General features: G+C 34.7%; 2 protein-coding genes across 2 annotated transcripts; both read left to right on the top strand.

The window, feature by feature from the left end:
• The first annotated feature begins 711 nt into the window (after nucleotides 1–711).
• Nucleotides 712–6,181, top strand: LOC105950998 (sulfate transporter 1.3). Its single transcript, XM_088815381.1, has 15 exons — nucleotides 712–1,071; nucleotides 1,252–1,293; nucleotides 1,697–2,002; nucleotides 2,124–2,172; nucleotides 2,496–2,703; nucleotides 2,814–2,988; nucleotides 3,232–3,297; nucleotides 3,606–3,719; nucleotides 3,809–3,925; nucleotides 4,002–4,128; nucleotides 4,593–4,879; nucleotides 4,981–5,171; nucleotides 5,271–5,356; nucleotides 5,624–5,700; nucleotides 5,816–6,181. Exons 3-15 carry the CDS (start codon nucleotides 1,724–1,726, stop codon nucleotides 5,957–5,959), a joined length of 1,920 nt encoding a protein of 639 aa, XP_088671507.1. The 5' UTR covers nucleotides 712–1,071; nucleotides 1,252–1,293; nucleotides 1,697–1,723; the 3' UTR covers nucleotides 5,960–6,181.
• A 10,507-nt stretch (nucleotides 6,182–16,688) lies between these two features.
• On the top strand, nucleotides 16,689–22,638 carry LOC105951000 (tRNA modification GTPase). The gene is made up of 10 exons (XM_012974392.2): nucleotides 16,689–16,925; nucleotides 17,423–17,709; nucleotides 18,449–18,587; nucleotides 19,332–19,453; nucleotides 19,596–19,799; nucleotides 20,595–20,654; nucleotides 21,050–21,188; nucleotides 21,277–21,395; nucleotides 22,022–22,249; nucleotides 22,331–22,638. Exons 1-10 carry the CDS (start codon nucleotides 16,751–16,753, stop codon nucleotides 22,523–22,525), a joined length of 1,668 nt encoding a protein of 555 aa, XP_012829846.2. The 5' UTR covers nucleotides 16,689–16,750; the 3' UTR covers nucleotides 22,526–22,638.
• Nucleotides 22,639–22,933: the final 295 nt, after the last annotated feature.

The following is a 22,933-nucleotide window of genomic DNA, read 5'->3' as shown; positions in this document are numbered from 1 at the left end:
TCCATGTGACACTTAACATAATTTAGATTTTAGATGATCCATTATACTATTATATTCCATTAAAAGAAATGATGCATTATACTTATATTTCTTTTTTCTACTTTCATCCATCCCATTAAAATTATGTTAAGTAACGATTTAGTTACTAAATGATTAAAATACTAAATACTAATGTCTCAGTTTATACACAAATGCTTAGAATGAGACTAGTAATCGAAAGATAGAAAGTAACAATTAGGGTAATCAAAATATATAACTTCGGTTCGGTTATTCGTCATTTGCACCGCATATGAAACGCATAATTCGATTTTTCAAGAATAAGAAACCGTACATCCGGTTTACTATTCGAAACTGCTCGATTTTTCAGTTTTTTTGTTCGGTTTTTCGGTTGTTTTGTTAACCCCCTAATAGAAAGTATATATGAATCGAAACTTGAAATATCAAAAGCAACGCCGAAGAAAACTAATATTATCAAAGAAATACTAAATTTTATTTAATTCCCCCCATAGTTATATTATATACTATCAAAATCCATTGGATTACCCTAATCTTTTCATGAATTCATCATTATTTATAAAATAATAAAAATTATCAATATCACCAATGTATCTTGACAATGTCGTCCAAATACTACTATTAATTAATTCTTTATATTGCTTTGAAGGTATGACTTTGTATCTAAAAGTCAACCCAGTCAAGTAGTAAGTATGTGGTAATGCTTTACATAATTGTCTTTTCATTTCAATTTTTTTTTTTCGGTCAAACACACACACACAAAAAATACATTTGACCGTATTAATTTAATACGTATTAGATCAAAATTTCCGTCTACATACAACTTCTCGTACAGATACATACAATATAGTTATTCCTTGAACCTCGGATCGATCTTATATTAATTTAGTACTTAGTACGAGAATAAATTGAATTCACCTGGATTTTTATTTTTATTTATTATTCTTTTTTATCAATTTTTTTTTAATATTTTTCAGTCATCTTTCTAAATGATGATTGTGGCCCAGAAAATATTCTTATGAACACTATTGGGGGTGAGAATTAAAAGGCAAAAAGGTGAGATTGGTAACAAATTTCAAATTCAATTTCAAATTCGTGTGTTTCCTGGAAACTTATTATTATTAATTTCATAAATAACCCAATAAAAATTGGTTATTTATGTAATGGCCCTTTGTCGTTTTGCTGTCGGAGATGCTTTTGTTAATTTAATAGTTTTTTTGTTTTTTGTTGGTGCAGAGGTGGTCGTGTGTGGGGGCTATCCTATCTACTTTAATTTAGGTGAGAATTTCTGGGATTTTTATTTTCTTGATTTTTAATTAATTAGTGTTATTTGTAAAAAAGATATACATTCATATATAATTTTCATAAATGTGATCACTGTAATTAGATATTCGATTTAGAATTATGAATCTGCTGTTGGATTTATATTTATAATTTTTCGGATCATGACCGAATTTACTTTGTAGAATCTTCGCCTTTGAACAACGAATTATGTTTCAAATAGTGCTAATTGTTTTTATAACGCGCTGGTTTATACGAAAATTGGTCGATATATATTCACTCGATCGAAGACTTTTGTAATGTAATGGTGCTAAGCTCGTAATTTCCGGACAATTATATAAGTAGACAAGACGAAATGTTACAATAATGATCTAATTACAATTTATTTTTTCTTTTGTAGTACCGAAAATCGAAACGAGGGTTATAAATGGAAACTGAAAATTTGTCGTATTCTCATCATCCACCGTACAAAGTGGGGGTTCCTCCGAAGCAGAAGCTATGGAAGGAATTCTCGACAACTTTAAAAGAGACATTCTTTTCCGACGACCCTCTTCGCACGTTTAAGGATCAAAGCGGGTCCCGCAAGTTCATTTTAGGTGTACAAGCCGTTTTCCCGATTCTTGAATGGGGTAGAAGCTACAATCTTGCTAAATTCAAAGGCGATTTAATCGCGGGGCTTACTATTGCCAGTCTCTGCATTCCTCAGGTACAAATTACAATACTTATATATTTATTTATTGTTGTTGTGTAAGAAAAATACAATATTGGTTAAATTGTTCGACGAATTTAGTTATATTTTTCGTTGCGTTTTTTTTTTTTTTTAACAGGATATTGGCTACGCGAAGCTTGCAAATTTAGCTCCTCAGTATGGCTTATGTGAGTAACATTATTATTTCATTAACCATTTCATGTAGAGGTTATTGCATTTATACCCCTGCGTTGTATCGAATATATAAAAAAAAAAAAAAAAAAAAAATCCTCGTGTTATTAGTATTAGCAAAAAAAAAATCCCTAATACTGGTTTTTTTACGGGGTAGTTTGCTAAAAAAGATTAATCATAGGGGGGTTCTTGCTAATATCAATAACACATTAACACTATGACATTTTTAGCAATTAGAGTAAACGCGTGCGTGGGTGATGAATGCAATAATATATGATTTAAGGAAGCAATTAATAATATATTTGAAATGAATTTTTAGATTCAAGCTTCGTCCCGCCTTTGGTTTACGCGTTTATGGGAAGCTCGAGAGATATAGCTATCGGACCGGTTGCGGTTGTGTCACTATTGTTAGGGACTCTTTTGCAAAATGAAATAGACCCCGTGAAAAATCCTTTTGAATATCGTAGGCTTGCTTTTACGGCTACTTTCTTCGCCGGTATAACGCAAGCTACTCTTGGCATTCTTAGGTAATTAATTATCTTCCGATTATTCAAACTCAATTTATCGACTAAAAATTAAGTTAATTCTTTTTTTTTTTTGGTGGCTAAGTTTCGTTTTTTTTTTTACCGTGTGACAGATTGGGATTCTTGATCGACTTTCTATCACACGCTGCTATAGTTGGATTTATGGCTGGTGCTGCTATAACAATTGCACTCCAACAGCTCAAGGGCTTTTTGGGCATTAAAAAATTTACGAAGAACACTGATATTATTTCGGTTATGCAATCTGTCTTCGGTTCGGCACATCATGGCGTGAGCTCTCTCTCTCTCTCTCTCTCTCTCTCTCTCTCTCTCTCTGATCTCTCTCTCTCTCTCTCTCTCTCTCTCTCTCTCTCTCTCTCTCTCTCTCTCTCTCTCTCTCTCTCTCTCTCTCTCTCTCTCTCTCTCTCTCTCTCTCTCTCTCTCTCTCTCTCTCTCTCTCTCTCTCTCTCTCTCTCTCTCTCTCTCTCTCTCTCTCTCTCTCTCTCTCTCTCTCATGATATTATATTTGCACAGTGGAACGTGCCGACGATTCTCATCGGAGCAACTTTTCTGGTGTTTCTCCTATTAGCAAAGTACATTGTAAGATTTTTCAAGTACTTTTGCTTCTTATATATACACATATATATTCTAATAATACAGGTAAACCTCTATAAATTAATACACTCGGAACTGACAAAATTCTATTAATTTAGCGAAATATTAAATTATCGAGCTAATAATTTAGTACGTTTTTACCGAGTCGAAACCGTAAGAAATTATTATTTAAGCGAAGTTATTAATTTATCGAGTATTAATTTATTGAGGTTCTACTGTATATATGTTGGAAAACATAAACCAATTACTCGATTATCAATTTTTCTGACATACGTTGAGAGAAATGAATGCAGGGAAAGAAGAAGAAGAAGTTATTCTGGATAGCTGCAATCGCTCCTCTAATCTCCGTCATTTTATCGACTTTCTTCGTCTACATTACTCATGCAGACAAAAAAGGAGTACAAATTGTAAGACCTTTACTTCATTTACTTGAAATTAACCACTTTTATAGTTACATAAATATAATTTTTTTTTAATTTTTTTTTATGACAATTAGGTAAAGCATATAGAAAAAGGAATTAATCGTCCATCGGTAGACGAAATTTATTTTACGGGAGATTATCTCTTGAAAGGTGTTAAAATAGGCATAGTGGCCGGCATGGTTGCTCTCACGGTAATTTTTTTTTTTTTTTTTTTTTCTTTTCAAGAATCATATTAATAACCGGTAATTCGAACGGGATATATATCAGGAAGCTGTTGCGATCGGAAGAACTTTTGCTGCGATGAAAGACTATCAAATAGATGGAAACAAAGAAATGATTGCTCTTGGTGCAATGAATATTGCTGGTTCAATGACATCTTGCTATGTGGCTACAGGTAATAATTCGATTCCTCGATGAAACAATATTCGGACATGTAAACAACGATGCTTTGAATCTCATAAAAAGACGATTTTCGTTCGGAACAAGATTTCGGAAAATTGGAAATTCGGGATTCGGGATTTAAATTTTACCCGATTCCGTATTTCGGGAAATCCCGAAGTTTTCAAATTATGCAATTCTAGTTTCAGTTTTCAACTTATGTTACTTTATTTTTAATTTTCAACTAATGATTTTTTTTTTGTTTCTAAGTACTATCATCACAAATTTGTCTTCAAGGTATGAAGAAATTCTCAAATCCCGACCGTTTTTTTAAAATATGGGATTTTCCGGAAATCCCGAAATTTTGTGTCCGAATTAGTGAATTCGAGATTAATCATGCTGTATCTTCACAACCAAACAAGACCTAAGAATATTGCACGGATAAAAAAAAATGTGTTAAATATATGGTTTTATTTGCAGGTTCATTTTCGAGATCGGCTGTAAATTTCATGGCCGGATGCCAAACGGCAGTTTCTAACATAGTGATGTCGATAGTTATACTTTTGACGTTACTATTCATCACACCACTTTTCGAGTACACGCCAAACGCAATCCTATCTTCAATCATCATCTCTGCAGTACTTGGCTTAATTGACTACGAAGCCGCAATTCTTATTTGGAAGATCGATAAATTCGATTTCATCGCTTGCATGGGAGCCTTTTTCGGCGTCGTTTTTATCTCCGTCGAAATGGGACTCTTGATTGCAGTAAAAAAAAAATTTGTTATTTTCAAAAAATTGTTTTTTTATCATTTCGAGTTTTTGGTGAATTTTATAATTTATTATTATATTGTACACTCGTTATATAGGTATCGATATCTTTCGCTAAGTTACTCTTACAAGTAACAAGACCAAGAACGGCACTTCTTGGAAAAATCCCGGGATCGAATGTTTATCGGAATATTCAACAGTATCCGGAGGCAACTAAAGTCCCCGGAGTTTTGATTATAAGGGTCGATTCTGCAATATACTTCTCGAATTCGAATTATATTAGGGAGAGGTAAATCGAATGAAATCTATTCTTGTTGTGAAAAATAAGAAAAAAAACACGTAAAATTATGAATCTAATGTGTTTTCTTTTTTTCTCGAAATTGTGTAGGTTATTGAGGTGGCTGACGGATGAAGACGAGCAGCTGAAAGCCGACGGACTTCCTCAAATTCAATTTTTGATTGTCGAAATGTCTCGTAAGTAAAATTTTGAGTTCATTATTGCATTTAGTAGGTTATATCGAATTTCTTAAAAACTCCCCATGATATTAATATTAGCAAAAAAAAACCCTTTTAATGCATTTTTTGTAGCACACAACCCCCGAAATAGTGAGTTTCTAGGAGTAGTTTGCTAAAATAAATTGAATTGCATGCGATTTTTCGCAATAAATCCATAAATATTTACCAAAATTTTTACGTGTAAAATATTTAAATTCTTATCGTCTTTTCATGGTACTTTTATAGCCGTTACGGACATCGACACGAGTGGTATCCATGCACTGGAAGAACTGGAAAAAGGTCTTCAGAAGAGATCTGTTCAGGTAAAAACGAATCGAACTTCGTACTTTATTTAAAAAAAAAAAATCTTTTTATAAGCACAAATAAATATAACTCGAAAATTTACCTGAAAAAAAGCATTTGTTTTTGTTCGAACAGCTTGTTCTTGCAAATCCCGGGCCAGTAGTTATGGACAAGTTGCATGCATCGAAGCTTACGAATGTAATAGGCGAAGATAAGATTTTTCTGACCGTAGCGGACGCTGTCCAAACATTTTCGCCTAAATTTGCTGAGGAGGTTTGAAGCCTAAGTTGTTTCGGTACTGAAATCGAGGAATCTTCTCGAGATTCTTCGATGTGTAAATAATGCGCCAGCACACCAATTGCGAAAGAGTTCTCTTCACAAGAAGTGATAGTCTAATCCTATATAGTTTATACTCTGTTTACGAAAAATACGGAAGTTTCTACTGAAATGTGTTTCACAAAATTTATTTTTGATATTGTATGAAATGACATTCATTTATAATTAAGCAGAAGAATATTATACAATACATCGTGAACATCAAATGGTACAACTATCTCCTTAAACGCACAACAGTCACTGATATATTACTTTAAAAAATATATATATATATATATATATATATATATATATATATATATATATATATATATATATATATATATATATATATATATATATATATATATATATATATATATATATATATATATATATATATATATATATATATATTATTTTGTGAAAATAACTCTAGCAATAAAATAATAATAATTTTTTTTTCATATTAAGATATTAAAATAAGTAGTAGACTTTTTTTTTTTTTTTTTTTTAATATTATAATGAATGGAATATATCTAACATGTAATTTTCTAAAAAAATGTTTACAAATTTCATTTCAACAAATAAATATTTCTAAAATTCAAATAAAATGCTAAGGCCTCGTTTGGTTGCCAAGATAAGCATGATTAACTAAATAGTTTGACTTAATTTGATGTTTGGTATCTTCTAGGGGTGCAAGTTGGAACGGAATTTCCAATTTCCGCTGGTTCCGATTCGAAAAATTCCAATTTTGGAACAACTTTTTTCATTCCGGCTTCCGAAATTCCGATTTTCGATTTTCCGATTTTTTTGGATAGGAATTGGAATTATATAAAATAAATATGGAATTTCCGATTTCCGATCCGATTTAATTCCAACATTAATTCCGAAAAATTCCAAATTTTTTTTTCGAAAAATACACCTATAAATAATATATATTATATAATTCTTATTTTCTGAAAAATACACCTATAAGGTTTGTTTTAGGATTTTGACATAATGAATTTTTGTTAGAAGTTTTATTGGATATTATGTGGTGTTTATTTATATTTATTTTTTTGAACTGAAATTTAGTAGTTATTAGTTTTACTTCTATCGACATGTATGTTATTATTTTTGAAAAAGTATGAACATTTTAGAAATTTTCGGCTAAGTTTTCAAATTTTAAAGTTTATGTGATTTCCGATTTTTTTCCAAAATTCCGAAATTTCCAGGGCTTTTGGAATTGGAATGAATTTTTAGATTCCAAAATCTTTGGAATTGGAATTGGAATTGATTTTGTACTTCCGAATTTTTTGGAAATTTTCCGAAAAGGTTAATTCCGATCCGATCCATCCGACTTTCAGCCCTAGTATCTTCAATAAATTGCCGGGTCGACGCGCCAAAATTATACAATCATGCCTTATCTTGCCCTCTAATGAGTTTTTTTTATTGGACGTTTCAAGCTTCAATAAAATAGTTGGGTTTCATTAGATTATTTAATCTTATCTTGCCAACCAAACGGGGCCTAAACTTATAAAATTATGCTAATTGGTACAAATTTATAATTAAAGTATTTATAGTATTCAATATTCATTGTAAGTTTTATGTATCCTGTACACTTTTTTTTAAATCTAAATATATATAAAAGGGAACGTCGTAGGCGTTATTGCGAAGACCACCGTTGCAACTTCACGGGAATTTAGCGGCCGAAGCGAACACTTGTTAATTAAAATGCTAAAAATAGATTTAGAAATTATAATATGCTAATTTATTAAAATAATATTACAATAAAAAATTAATGTTATATCAATGTTACAACAACCTCCTTTAAAGCATTTAAATGTGCAAAAGGGTGAAAAAAATACAGAAAATTCCAATTTGGGGGTTAAAATTTTAATAGAAATCATAAAATTTCGGGACCTAAGTTGAAACTTTTGAAAACTTGAGTGACTAAATCCATTCCCGCCGCCACAAAAAACACACCACGAACACCGCCAGAAGCCGTTCGACCCCATTCTAGTCCGTTCTATTAGAGATAATCCCAAAGATATTTGATTTGATTATATGCAATATTTGATTTAATTGTAAATATCATTAGGATATTTGATTTGATTTTATATACATTTATTAAAGAATATTTGCTTGTTCCTTTTTTATCATGCATATATATATATATATATATATATATATATATATATATATATATATAGAAGAATGTAGTGTTGGTTAATGAAAAATATGAAAAACATTATTCATATTATTATTTCTACATGGTATACAGAGCAACATTTTTTTTAACAAACCTCTCTCTCTCTCATTCTTTTAATACCTCTACACCTCAAATTACACCATGGCCAATACTGCTACTCCTTCAACTACCACTATTGATACAAGCCAAACGCTTATTACCATCAATGTACTTGCTCAAGCCCCTCTTAAACTTTCCTCTACTAATTACACCTCATGGAAATTCCAATTTCAAACCCTTTTTTTTGGTTATGATCCCATTGGTTATATTGATGGGACCAAACCTTGCCCACCCGCTACCATCACTACAAACCAAACAACACAACCGAACCCTGCCCATACTTTTTGGATTCGTCAGGATCAACTTATACTCAACGCTATTATTTGCTCACTTTCTCCTACCATCATTCCTTTCATTGCCCGTGCAACAACATCTCGTGAAGCTTAGACTATTCTCGCTAATACTTATGCCAAAGCATCTCGAGGGCGGATCAAACAAGTTAAAAGGGACCTCAAAAACCCTACTAAAGGCGCTCAAAACATAACAAAATTTCTACAATCTGTCAAAGCTCGGGAAGATGAACTTGCGTTATTGGGTGTCCCTATGGATGATGATGATCTAGTGGAAAAAATTCTTGACGTCTCGGCAATGATTACAAAGATCTTGTCAATGTTGTCAACGCTCGTGACACACTGATCACATTTGATGAGCTTCATGAAAAACTACTCACTTTTGAAGCGCATTTGCAAGAGAAGAAACCCGATCAGTCTTATATGCCAGTCACTACCAATCCCGCACAACGCACACATACAGATCTGCGTACCTCTGGGTGGCGTCCACCATCGACCAACACCAAATGGCGTCCTTCCTTCAATTGGCGACCTTCTTCGGGTCAAAGTCAATCTCGAGGTGATTGTTCACTATCACGACCATATCTTGGCCACTGTCAAATTTTTGGTATTCAAGGTCATACTCCCAAACGATGTCCTTCATTTCGCCTTGTACCGAATGACTCATCGTCCTCAACTCAAACTCCGATTGGCCGTTCTACAACACCATGGCAACCTAGGGCTCATTTTGCTGCCACCTCTGCATCTGCAACTCCACCGTGGCTCCTTGAGAGTGGTGCGTCTCATCATGTCACTGCCGACCTTAGCAACTTATCTCTTCATGCACCATACACAGGCACAGACGACGTTATGATTGGCGATGGCACGGGTCTACCGATAACACATACTGGTTCCACTTCCCTCATTACCCCGACCGCTTCGTTCAATTTATCTAATGTTTATGTGTTCCCAGCATGAAAAAGAATTTAATATCTATTTTATAATTCTGCCTCACTAATAATGTATCCTTTGAATTCTTACCATTTCATTTTCTTGTGAAGGAACTTCGCACGGGGGAAATTCTACAAAAGGGCCAAACGAAGGATGGAGTGTATGAGTGGCCGACTTCCTCATCCCTGAAACCACCTCTAATTGCCTTTTCTAGTGCCAAAACCACTTCGTCCGAGTGGCATCATAGATTAGGTCATCCGTCTTTCTCTATTCTAAAACATGTTGCGTCTCATTATAACTTAGATTTGTCGTCTTCAATTCTGCCTAATTCATGTAATGCATCCCACTGCAATAAAAGTCACAAACTCCCTTTTTCTATCACATCACTCAACTCAACCTCTTCAAACTATTTTTTCCGACGTGCATGATGGTTTTAAATATTATGTTATTTTTGTTGATCATTTTACAAAATATACATGGTTTTATATACTCTAGCACAAATCAGATGTCTACGATGTCTTCAAATGATTCAAAACAATTGTCGAAAACTACTTTGACAGAAAAATTAAAACTCTTTATTCTGACAATGGTGGCGAATATATTAGCCTAACTTCCTATTTAGCTACTCACGGTATTTCTCACCTTAAAACACCACCTCACACACCGGAACATAATGGTTTTTCTGAAAGACGTCACCGTCACATAGTCGAAATTGGTCTCGCACTTCTCTCTCATGCTTCACTTACTTTAACTTTTTGGTCGCATGCATTCATCATTGTTGTTTATCTAATAAATCGTATGCCGACTCTAACATTAAATCTCTTGTCACCTTTTGAAAAGATTTTTGGTACCTCTCCTAACTATTCTAAACTCAAGATCTTTGGTTGCCTATGTTACCCTTGGCTTCGACCATATTCTTTCCATAAACTAGAATCTCGCTCTACACCTTGTGTCTTCCTTGGGTACTCTCTCACACAAAGTGCATATTTTTGTTATGATCCTTCTAACAATAAAATGTTTATATCTCGTCACGTCAAGTTTGTTGAATCGGTTTTCCCGTTCTCTTCCCTTCATACCCATTTACCTCGCCCTGAACCACACAGCATCTCCACATGGATCCCGCCACCTCTACAAATTTTGTCACAAGAAACTCACCTCCGGCTACTCTCCACGCCATCTAACGAGCGGTCTCCTTCTATGCTCTCGAGTGAAGTCCCGACACCACCCAATCCATCAGCACTCTCAAATACTCCACCGCCTCTAAACCCATCGACTATAACCTTAGCACCGACCCAATCACCTAATCTCGCAAACCCTCCTGAACCAAATATCCAACCCATATCCTCAAACACTCCATCACCTCTAAACCCACCAACTGTAACCTTAGCACCGACTCAATCAGCTAATCACACAAACCCTCATGAACCAAACATCCAACAAGCCATACATGTACCTGAAAACCATAACTCACACCGTATGACTTCACGGGCCAAAAATTCAATCCACAAACCTACCCAAAAATTGAACCTCACTGCCCAACTTTCCAATAACACTGAGTTGGAACCCACAACTGCGACCCAAGCCATCAAAGATCCTAAATGGAGTCAAGCCATGTCTGAAGAATATGATGCTATTGTTCGAAATGGGACATGGGAGTTAGTTCCATCTGTACCTTCCCAAAATATTGTTGGTTGCAAATGGATTTTCCAAACTAAACGTCACTCTGATGGTTCAATTGATAGGTACAAGGCTCGGTTGGTTGCTAAAGGATTTCAGCAGCGACCCGATGTAGATTACAATGATACATTTAGCCCAGTCATTAAGCCTACCACAGTTCGGATTGTCCTTAGTATAGCTATAAGTCGTGGATGGTCTCTCCGACAATTCGATGTGAATAATGCATTTTTACAAGGGCATCTCAACGAAGATGTATATATGGCTCAACCACAAGGTTTTGTTGATCCCGACTACCCAACACACGTGTGTAAGCTTCACAAGGCAATATATGGCCTTAAACAAGCTCCGCGTGCATGGTACAATGAGCTTCGTCAAATTTTTATTGCAATTGGATTTCGAAACTCACATGCAGATACGTCTCTTTTTATTCTCCACACTGGTAATCAATGTGTATATCTTCTTGTCTACGTGGATGATATTATAATCACAAGTGACAATAATGCTACAGTCAACCAGATTGTTACATCTCTCTCTCATCGATTTTCCATTAAAGATCTTGGACCGCTTGCCTACTTCCTTGGTGTGGAAGTCACTCCGCACGAACATGGAGTTATTCTTTCTCAACGCCGGTACATTCTCGATCTTCTTTCTCGTACCAATATGATTGATAGCAAATCAGTACTCACCCCTCTCCCCACTAGTCCAACACTTACGCTTCACCCGGGCACTACTCTTACTGATCCAACGGAATACAGAGCCCTCGTGGGTAGCTTACAATACTTGTCTCTTACTCAGCCAGAAATAGCTTTTACAGTAAACAAGCTATCTCAATACATGCATCGTCCAACCACCGACCATTGGACTTCAGCTAAGCGCCTCTTACTCTATCTTTCTGGTACTTCTGATTATGGCATATGTCTCTATCGTGATACTCCACAGTCACTCCATGCCTTTTCCGATGCGGATTGGGCGGGAAATAAGGATGATTTCTCTTCTACAAGTGCTTATATTGTTTATCTCGGTCACAATCCTATTTCGCGGAGTTCCAAGAAGCAACGTACAATTGCTCGCTCTTCTAGTGAAGCCGAATATCGGTCTGTTGCTGCTACAACTGCTGAATTATCTTGGATAAGTTCTCTTCTCACCGATCTCCATATCCAACTACCTCAGTCACCCGATTGTGATAATATTGGAGCTACACAATTGTGTTCTAATCCAGTATTCCATTCTCGTATGAAGCATGTTGCCATTGACTTTAACTTCATTAGAGTTCAAGTTCAAAATGGAGATCTACGAGTTGCTCATGTCTCATCCACCGATCAATTAGCCGATGCTCTCACCAAACCACTACCTCGAGCTCGATTTCTTTATCTTAGAGACAAGATTGGACTCTCCTCACGGAGCTCCATCTTGAAGGGGCATATTAGAGATAATCCCAAAGATATTTGATTTGATTATATGCAATATTTGATTTAATTGTAAATATCATTAGGATATTTGATTTGATTTTATATACATTTATTAAAGAATATTTGCTTGATCCTTTTTGATCATGCATATATGTATATATAAGAATGTAGTGTTGGTTAATGAAAAATATGAAAAACATTATTCATATTATTATTTCTACACGTTCCGTCTGATAAACTGCCGTCACAGTGCGCGAGAGCCGCATATATCCCCAACTCCACAACAATTGCTTTAATAGTGTAATGATTAATGAGTTTTGACTAGGTAGAATAGGCCGCGCCTCAATCCCCATACACTTAGTAGCGTGATGGTTCGACGTCCTTTCGATATGCCTCTTACATCCTTGTAAATAATTTTTTATTACGTCGTATATAGTGGATCGAGAATTGTTTGAACACTACCAGACCGACGTGGATATATACCATCTGTTGTATATCCTTGCTTGTATTCTATACGGTTGAGTGTAAATCAAATGCGGGATGTAATAGTAATAGAGATTGTATATAGAATATATGGTAATTGTATACGATTGGCGACTATACATATATTTAAAATTAAGATGGTTTATACAAAATTTAGGGTTAAATACAAAAACATCCTTATACTATGAACTTTGTATCATATACCTCGTGTATTATATATAGATACAAAAACCCCCTACTGTTACATTATTTCCAAAATAATATTAAAATTTATATATATATATATATATATATATATATATATATATATACACACACATATATATATGGGTTTGTTTGAACAATTTCCCACTATATTTGTTCACCATTTTCAGTCCATTTTACTTGGGATATTTCGGTATTTATATTTTTTTTCTCCAAAACATCTAATTGCTTAAAAAAAATTCATTTTCTGAATAAAACCAATTATTTTTATCATTTTGAGTTTCTTAATTTTTTCTTAAATGTCTTCAGGAAGTTCAAACATCCTAAGATTACAAACATCTTTACAATTCTATGGTTGTTGAGGGGGCGTATTGGAGATATTAATATTAAATGATAGATTTCAGTAACTATTGAGGTGGTCATTAGAGAGAGAGAGAGAGAGAGAGAGAGAGAGAGAGAGAGAGAGAGAGAGAGAGAGAGAGAGAGAGAGAGAGAGAGAGAGAGAGAGAGAGAGAGAGAGAGAGAGAGAGAGAGAGAGAGAGAGAGAGATATTTGAAGTGTGAAAGAACGACGAAAGATGAGAGAGAGAAAAATTAGTGCGACGGCAATGGCGGGTTTGTCTTTAGATTTTTAACTCTGCAAATGATATTTTGAAAATTAGCAACACATACTTCAATCTATCTAGCATACGACCAGACGGCTAGTAAATCGACTATACAAATTACACACTAATCGACTATGATATAATTACATTCTGCTCATCAGCACAAATACTTCAATCCATCCAGCATACGACCAGACGGCTAGTAAATCGACTATACAAATCACACACTAATCGACTATGATATAATCATAGTTTTATCAGCACACATACTTCAATCCATCCAGCATACGACCAGACGAAATCACACACTAATCGACTATCAACATTTTTAAATATTAAGGGGGTTTCATACCAACATCAAGTTTCCGTATATCTCTTTTACCTTTCTTCTTACTGTCGCCTGCATAAAACGAGAAAAATGGCGTCATGCAAAACAAAATTAGGTTAAATAATTGAATAAAATGTAGAAGCCTAATCACTCACGACTTGATTTTTCTTTAGTCTGCATTCTCTTTGTTCGAACGATTTTTTTGTTTTGCGTTGGTGCAGCGGCGGCGTTGTTTCTTGTTATATCGAAGCCGGAACCCTAATCGACTGCAGAGACGTCGTTTCAAAGAAATGGTGGTCGGAGAAGACGACTACGGTGGAGGGAGGAAGCGTGAGGCGTGGCGGTTTCCGGGGGAGGGAGACAGGGTTTTTTTTGCAGTAGTATAGTTGCGGAACCTTGGTTAGTCGACAGCGGCGGCGTTGTTCCTGGTTATATCGAAGCCGGAACACTAATCGACTCGGAGACGTCGTTTTCCTTGCAATGACGGTGGGAGAAGACGATTACGACGGAGGGAGGAAACGTCCGGTGGGACAGTTTATGGGGAGGAAGACAGGGAGTTTTTTTTTTTGCAGTTTTTCTGATTTTTTTGTGATTTTGATTTTGCACGATTTGCAGGAGCGCGTGATAGGCTAATCAGGTGGCAGGGGGCAAAATTGGAAAACAGGTGGCTGAAACTAGAGTATGGGCTTTTCTTAAATGCAATAAAATATTTTGGGCCTCTCCACATTAAAAAAAATGATGGGAGGTTATGTCTAGGGGTGGTAAACGAGTCGAGCCGACTCGTGAGCTCGACGAGCCGGCTCGTATAAAGCTCGAACTCGGACTCGAGTTTTTCGAGCTCGAGCTTTCTAACGAGCTGAGCTCGAGCCGATTTTTAGTTGTTCATGAGCTCGCGAGCCTTATTTATTATTATTTTTTTATTTATTTTATTTTTTATATGTTATTTTTATTTAAATAATGTATAATAATATAAAATATTATAGAAATAAATAAAAATATTAAAAATATATATAACTACAATTTATTTTTTATTTTGTATTTTTATTAAATAATTTTTAATAATAATAAACTAATGATTAGAAAATTATTAAAAAAAATGAGCTTGGGCTCGAGCTCGAGCTCGAGCCAAAAAAAGAGGAACTCGACGAGCTCGAGCTCGAGCTCGACAAAATAGACTCGAGCTCGAGCTCGAGCCAGCCAAAAGAGGCGAGCTCGGCTCGTTCACACCCCTAGTTATGTCAAAGAGCCCCTAATAAATAATATAATACTTGATTTATAATATAAAAACACATATGGTCGCAGACAGTAATATTGCACTAAGACAGTAAAATATTGTCTCACCCTACAATATTACTGTCTCAGACAGTAAAGTTACAGCCGCGGACAATAATATTATTGAAAAAGAGGTTTTAAAAAAATGTCAACGCTTGTTGACCTGTCGAATTTGTTTTTTTTTTTTTTTCTTAAATAATCAACGCCTGAGACCGGCAGTCAACGACGATCACCCACGACGACAGTCAAAATTGGGTTAGGAGTCAAAGTTGATAATTGAGGAAATTTGGACTAACTTAAGGTTTAAATTATGAAATTGGGTGTGAATTGGGGTTTGAATGAGTTAGGGGTACTGTTGGTAAATATAAAAGAATTTGTCTTAGTTGCAAATAAAGTTTGGACGGGTGAATATATTTGCAAGCAAGAAAAGTAGGATTAGGGGTCCAACTTGGAACGGAAAATTCAATTTCCGCCGGTTCTGATTAAAAAAGTTCCAAATTTGGACAACTTTTTTCATTCCGACTTCCGAAATTCCGATTTCCGAAATTCCGATTTCCGAATTTTTTCCGATTTTTTTTTGGATTGGAATTGGAATTATATAAAATAAATTTGGAATTTCCGATCCGATTTGATTTCTGAAATTAATTCTGAAAAATTCCGATTTTTTTTCCGAAAAATACACCTATAAATAATAAATATTATATAATACTTATTTTTCCGAAAAATACACATATAAGTTTTGTTTTAGGATTTTGACATAATGAATTGTTATAGAAGTTTTATTAGATATTATGTTGTGTTTATTTTTATTTATTTTTTGAAATGAAATTTAGTAATTATTAGTTTTATTTTTATCGACGTGAATGTTCTTATTTTTCGAAATTATGAACATTTGAGAAAATTTCCATGATTTTTTTCCAAAATTCGGAAATTTCCGAGCCTTTTGGAATCAGAATGAATTTTTAGATTCTGATTTCTTTTGGAATCGGAATTGGAATTGATTTTGTAATTCCGATTTTTTAGGAAATTTTCCGAAGAGGCTAATTCCGATTCGATCCATCCGACTTTCACCCCTATGTAGGATGTCCGAGGCCTCTTTTAATAAGTGTTCTTGTTACATGGGTTTTTGTAATTTCCCCTGTTAAAAATTGGGTTAACATGTAATATTTGTTAAAATTGAGGGTCAATATTTAAATACTAGATAAATTAGGATTTTGGACAAAAGAGATTGTATGTAAACCTCGAAGAACATAGCAGCAGAAGTAATGGCTGTACCACTAGCATTCCGCAATCTAATTAATCAATTGCAACGCTGCAAATATGCATCAATTTTCCCCAAATTATCAACTCCAATTCACAGAAGAAATCTCTCTCTCATCTTTTCCACTTCTTACAAACCCACCAATCCTCGGACTCTTGTCTCCTCTAAACTCGCTAAAGGCAAGTACCATTTCTTCTCATTACATTTACGAAAAGATTCAATCTTTTAATTCCTTCTGAGGTTAATTCACAAGAAAAAGAAAAAAAAAAGATATGTGTATTATTTCTGATTCTTGATAATGCCCACAATTTTTTTTTAAAGTCTATTTTATGTTTATGGGATTACAGAAAAAATTCTGGTACTGAAGTCAACGGAAGAGTTGACCATCTGGGATTTTCTGACAAAATTATATAGTTGCCTTCAGTGTAATTTTTGTGTGAAGATTCTTGAAAAGTTGAGTGAATTATGTGTGAGAAGATAAATTAATAACCTCGATTGAATTATAGTTTCTTCTGGTCCCGACTCGGTAAAAACCTATTCAATTATTAGTTCGATAATTTAATATTTCGCTAATTTAATAGAATTTTGCTAGTTTCGGCTGCATTAATTTATAGAGATTTAACTGTATATGTTTGTGTCTGAATTCTAAACGAATGCGTTGTTAAAATATGCATAGAGGACACTTTGGTACTAAGGAAAGATGAGAGATTGGGTAATGGAGAAGTGAGCAGCTTGGAGCCGGTTTCGAGTTCAACCACAATTGCGGCCATAGTGACTTCGTTGGGGGGCCCACCGGGTGCAGTGGGGATTATTCGATTATCCGGTCCATCTGCGGTTTCTATCGTTGGTCGGATTTTTCAACCCAAATCAAGAAAGAGGAGAAAAGACTTTTCTTGGTTGCCTACTAGCCATGTTGTTGAGTATGGTGTTGTTTTCGATTCAAATTGCAATGTCATCGATGAGGTACTGCTAATCTTTTTTTTTTTTTTTGTTTCTTGGATAAATGATGTTGTGAATGAGATTTTTGCAGATTGTGTTTATTTTGATGACTTTAGTGAATGCTTCGATAATTTCTGCTGAGGGAAAATCAGTTACTTTATAAGTGTTGATCGAAAGTAAAGAAGACGAAATTTAGCGTTCTGGTTTCTCTTTTGATGAGTTTTGTTTCGTCGAAAGTTATCTACGCTAGAGAGAGAACTTTGGCTTCTTTTGGTTCGCCTTCTATCTTGTGATTCGTTATCTAGCTCGTAAATGACTTAGTTCAATTTTTTTTTTAATCTAGTTTTCTTTAATCAAATTATCTTAAAAGCAAATTAGAAATGAGATGAAGAGGCCAATGAAGGGAAAGTTATTGAGCACAGATTAGGTGGTGTTTTGCAAAAGCTTATTCAAAAGCAGAAGTTATTGATTATGAGTTAAGTGGGTATTAAGTGCTTATTTCTAAAAGTTGCAGGTGTTTGTAAATACGCTGGAAAATGAACTTAAATTGACAAAAGCAGGTCTCAAGGTGCTTTTGGAAAAAATAGCTTAAAACAACTTATTTTAAGAGAAACTGATTTTGCAAACACATAAAAACAGATTATGAGCAAAAAAAAAAAAGCTCAGAAGCTGTTTCGAAATGCTTTTGCAAACAACTCCTGAGTGTAATCAAGATAATATTTTTACATGAAAATAAATGAAATTCGGAGTTTTTTTGCACTAGGTGTTGGTTGTACCTATGTTGGGTCCGAAATCGTATACTCGTGAAGATGTGATCGAGCTTCAGTGTCATGGCAGTGAAGTGTGTCTGCGTCGTGTCTTAAGGGCTTGCCTAGATGCTGGTGCCAGGCTGGCAGAACCAGGTTTTTGCTTCTTCTTGATTTTTTGCTCGATTAATATATGAATATAAATACTATCTTCCTAATTCGTTGACTCGGAATTCTGTTAGGAGGCCGTCGGACCGTAAATTTTTTCTAGTGCCGTCATATGTATAACATTTATTCTTTTAATAATACTCTGAGGCCTCGTTTGGTTGGGGAGATTAGCTATTATGAACAAAATAATTGGACTTTGTTTGATGTTTGGTATCCCCAATAATTTGCCGGGTCGACCCGCAAATATTAGGTTATCATGGCTTATCTTGCCTCTTAAGGTGTTTTTTTGTTGGACGTTCTGTGGCCCGATAAAATAATTGGGTTTTCATTAGATTATGTAATCTTATCTTGACAACCAACGATGCCTGAATTTCAAATTTAACGAGATTCTATAGTTCAACTATGTGGTAACTAGATGTAACACAACATTAAAGTGGTTCGTACTAGCTATTAAATCTTGAAATGATTTTAAATGTATGCGTTTTCTTTTCCTGATTTCCATGTATACAATGTGATGGAGGTTCTCGAAATATTTGCCGGGTCGACTCGCAAATATTTATTGGATCTTCCAAGGTCTAATAATACAATTGGGTTTCATTAGATTATTTAATCTTATCTTGGCTGATCTTATCTTTTCTCAACCAAACGAGACCTTAGAGTTTCATTTAGTTTAGTTTTTTTTTCTCCTTTCACTTTCGAGCAATATTTATTAATAAATATTCGATCTTGCAGGTGAATTCACTCTCCGTGCTTTTTTAAACGGCCGTTTAGATCTAGCCCAGGCTGAAAATGTGGGAAAACTTATATCAGCTAATTCAACAGCTGCTGCAGATTCTGCATTGGCAGGAATACAGGTCCCGTTTTTAAAAAAAAAAATCATTTAAAAATTTATTGGATCGAATCAACATTCATGTAATAATAATGATTGTCGCATTAATTCCATCATGTGAAAAAAAATATAAATAAAAATCAGAATTTTTATTTATATTGTGACAGGGGGGCTTTTCCGGTATGGTGAAATTGTTAAGAGCACAGTGCATTGAGTTACTAACAGAGATAGAAGCTCGCCTTGATTTTGACGATGAGATGCCGCCCCTCGATTCCGGTTTAGTCGTAAATAAAATATGTACGATGTTGCGAGAAGTGGATAATGCTTTGGAAACTGCCAATTACGACAAGCTTCTACAGTCAGGTGTACAGGTACTTTGTCGATCATATATTTTCGGATTAAATTTTAATTTTTATACGATGGAATTATTGAGAAAATATAGTAAGAAATTGTGCTCCCTCCGTCGCACAATATATGTTGCGCACATATTAAGAAAATCAATGAAATATGCATCGATTAAGGCAAAAGGTATAAAAAAATCACTAAAATACCCGTATTGTTAATTGTTTCTCAGCTAATTATCTTTCAATTAATTAAAAGTGATAAAGGGTAAACTTGAAAAATGTGCAACTATTGCATTATTGGAATTATAAAGTGACAAATAATTTGGGACTAGGGGTGTAAATCGGACGGATCGGATCGGAATTAGCCCTTTCCAAAAAAATTGAAAAAAACCCGGAGAGAATTGGAATCCGAATTCTGGAAATTGGAATGAAAAAACTTGTTCTAAATTCGGAAATCGGTGGAATTTGCGATTATTTTCGGAACTTATAATGGGATCGGAAATCGGAATCTCATATATTTTCCAATTCCAATCCAAGTAATTTCCCTGAAAAACCGGAACTCGGAATTTTGGAATTCAGATTGAAAATTATTGTTCCAAATTCGGAAAATTTCTGATCGGAATCGGCGGAAATCGGAAATTTCGGTCCAATTCCCACCTCAATTTGGGACGCAAAAATTACTCCAAAGAGAATATTTTGGGGGCAGAGGAAGAAGATGAAGATTATATATATAAAATTCTGTTGTTTCTTCTTGTATTTTGATCATAGTTTTGATTTTTGAATTATTGGCTTTGTGGTGTAACATTACTAAAGTGTGTGCAGATAGCAATTGTTGGCCGACCAAATGTTGGGAAATCGAGCCTTCTTAACGCATGGAGCAAAGTATGTTTCAAAAGCTTATTCTCTATAAATCCTTTTTCGTTGCTAGTTTTCCTCCTCGTAATTTGTACTATGATTATTGTGCCCTAAATTGCATTAGGGTTCTTTATTCTTACCCTCGTTATGATGATTTATTTGCTATGTTTTCACCAACTACCTTTTGTTTACGCCTTTACTTGAATTCACGAAAAGGGTCAAGTCCTTTAGTTTCGTTTTTACTTTACATAATACAAGTTCGGTTTATTCAATTTTTGTAGTAGGCGGTGTCGTGTATATCTTTAACAGGGTACTTCAATTTATTTGTCCCTTTTTTTTTATTTAATTTCAAAATGTAGAATCGGAATTATTTCTATGCGATTCCTAATAGTGTAGTTGTGCGTACATTTTTAGCGTAACAGAGTGAGAGAGCAATAGTTACAAATATTGCCGGCACAACAAGAGATATAGTAGAAGCCAATATTACTATCGGTGGAATTCCCGTCACACTTCTCGATACAGCTGGTATTAGGGACACTGATGATGTCGTCGAAAAAATCGGTAAGCCTATTATTCCTCTTTTATTTTTTTATTTTTTTATTGTATTTATTTATTATATTTTTTGTTATTTTGATATTTTTGGTTGAAGGTGTTGAAAGGTCTGAAGCAGTCGCGACGAGTGCTGATGTCATCGTGTTGACCGTGAGTGCTGCCGAGGGGTGGACTTTAGAGGATGACAGGCTTCTCGAAAGGATTCAAAGCAATAAGGTCTGTCGACTGTCATTTTTTTTTGGGTAAATTCCACTTTCCCCCTTGTACTTTGGCTCGATATCACTTTACCCCTTCTACTCTCGATTGCATCAATTTGCCCCCTGTACTTCAAAAATTGTCTCAATGTCAGGCATTTGACCTTAACACCGTTTGATCTAAGCTCTGAAATTACAAAAAAACACCACCCCTCTCAGTTTAAATAATTATTAAAAAACAAAAAATAAATTAAAAAACAAAATAAAATAATAAAAAATTTAAGACAACGAGAAAACATAGTCTACGATGGCAGCCACAATTTTTTTTTCTTTAATTTTTTAATTTTTTTTAATAATTATTTAAACTGGGAGGGGTGATTTTTTTAATTTTCGGACTTAGATCAAACGGTGTTGAGGTTAAATGTCCAAAAACTAACGACGGGGGCTACATTGATACCATTTTTCAAGTATAGGGGGGCAAATCGATGCAATTGAGAGTAGTAGGGACTAGGGGGTAAAGTGATATCGAGCCAAAGTACAAGGGGAAAGTGGAATTAACCCTTTTTTTTTTTTTTTTTTTTTATTTTTTTTTTTCCGGGCGGGAACTTATGATAACATGCTTATTAATCGTTTTGCGTGAATCGACAGAGGGCATCTTCATCGAGTACTCCGTTAGTTCTTGTGGTGAACAAAATCGATTGCGCTTCTTCGTCTTCTAATTGTGAATGGGCCGATAGACTTTCGAGCTCTTTCGACAAACTCGTATTTACATGTGCTGTGACCGGTCAAGGCATCTCCGATTTAGAATCTTCTATAGTGGATCTCGTCGGTCTCAATAAGATTCCTTGTGGGGGCCGCAAATGGACTGTCAACCAGGTTACTCTCCTTTCGTTCATTCGTTCATAATTATGTTTTATCGGAATTAACGATTAATTTAAAAATGTAATTAATTACCAGAGGCAATGCGAGCAGCTTGTTAGAGCGAGGGAGGCTTTCGTAAGGTTGCAATCTTCGATCGACGAAGAAATACCTTTCGATTTTTGGACAATTGATCTCAGAGAAGCAGCTTTAGCTCTTGCCCAAATAAGTGGAGAAGATATTTCCGAAGAAGTTTTGTCGAACATTTTCGGCAAATTCTGCATCGGCAAATAGTTTTTTTTCTTAAACCCGTTATTTGTCGTTCACATTTAATTTTGTAATTCCCTGCTGTGTGTTACTATTCATTACCAAAAGATAACAATGAACATAATACAAAAACATTTTTAAATTTTTTCGGGTAAATTACAGCCACCCCTGAGGTAAGGTTAAATTATGACAAATCCCCTCAATTATGAATCTTCTGATATGTCCACCCTTGCGGAGTCAAATTTAGTGGAATCTTCTAGATTATGTGGAATATTCTCCAGTTTGGTACCCGTTTTACCCCAATTCCAGCTCCACATTTTGAAACAAGATAATCATAAGATGTGTTTCTTGACATGTAAATTAGATTGTGGAGCATCAAACACTGCATTTTAGCATAAAACGAGTACAAATTAGAGAACATTACACGGAATCTAT

Source organism: Erythranthe guttata, chromosome 3 (assembly GCF_056151865.1).
Source record: "Erythranthe guttata isolate IM_541 chromosome 3, IM_541, whole genome shotgun sequence".
Classification (NCBI taxonomy): domain Eukaryota; kingdom Viridiplantae; phylum Streptophyta; class Magnoliopsida; order Lamiales; family Phrymaceae; genus Erythranthe; species Erythranthe guttata.
The sequence above is the reverse complement of the archived record's forward strand: the minus strand, read 5'-3'. Positions and strand labels throughout refer to the sequence as shown.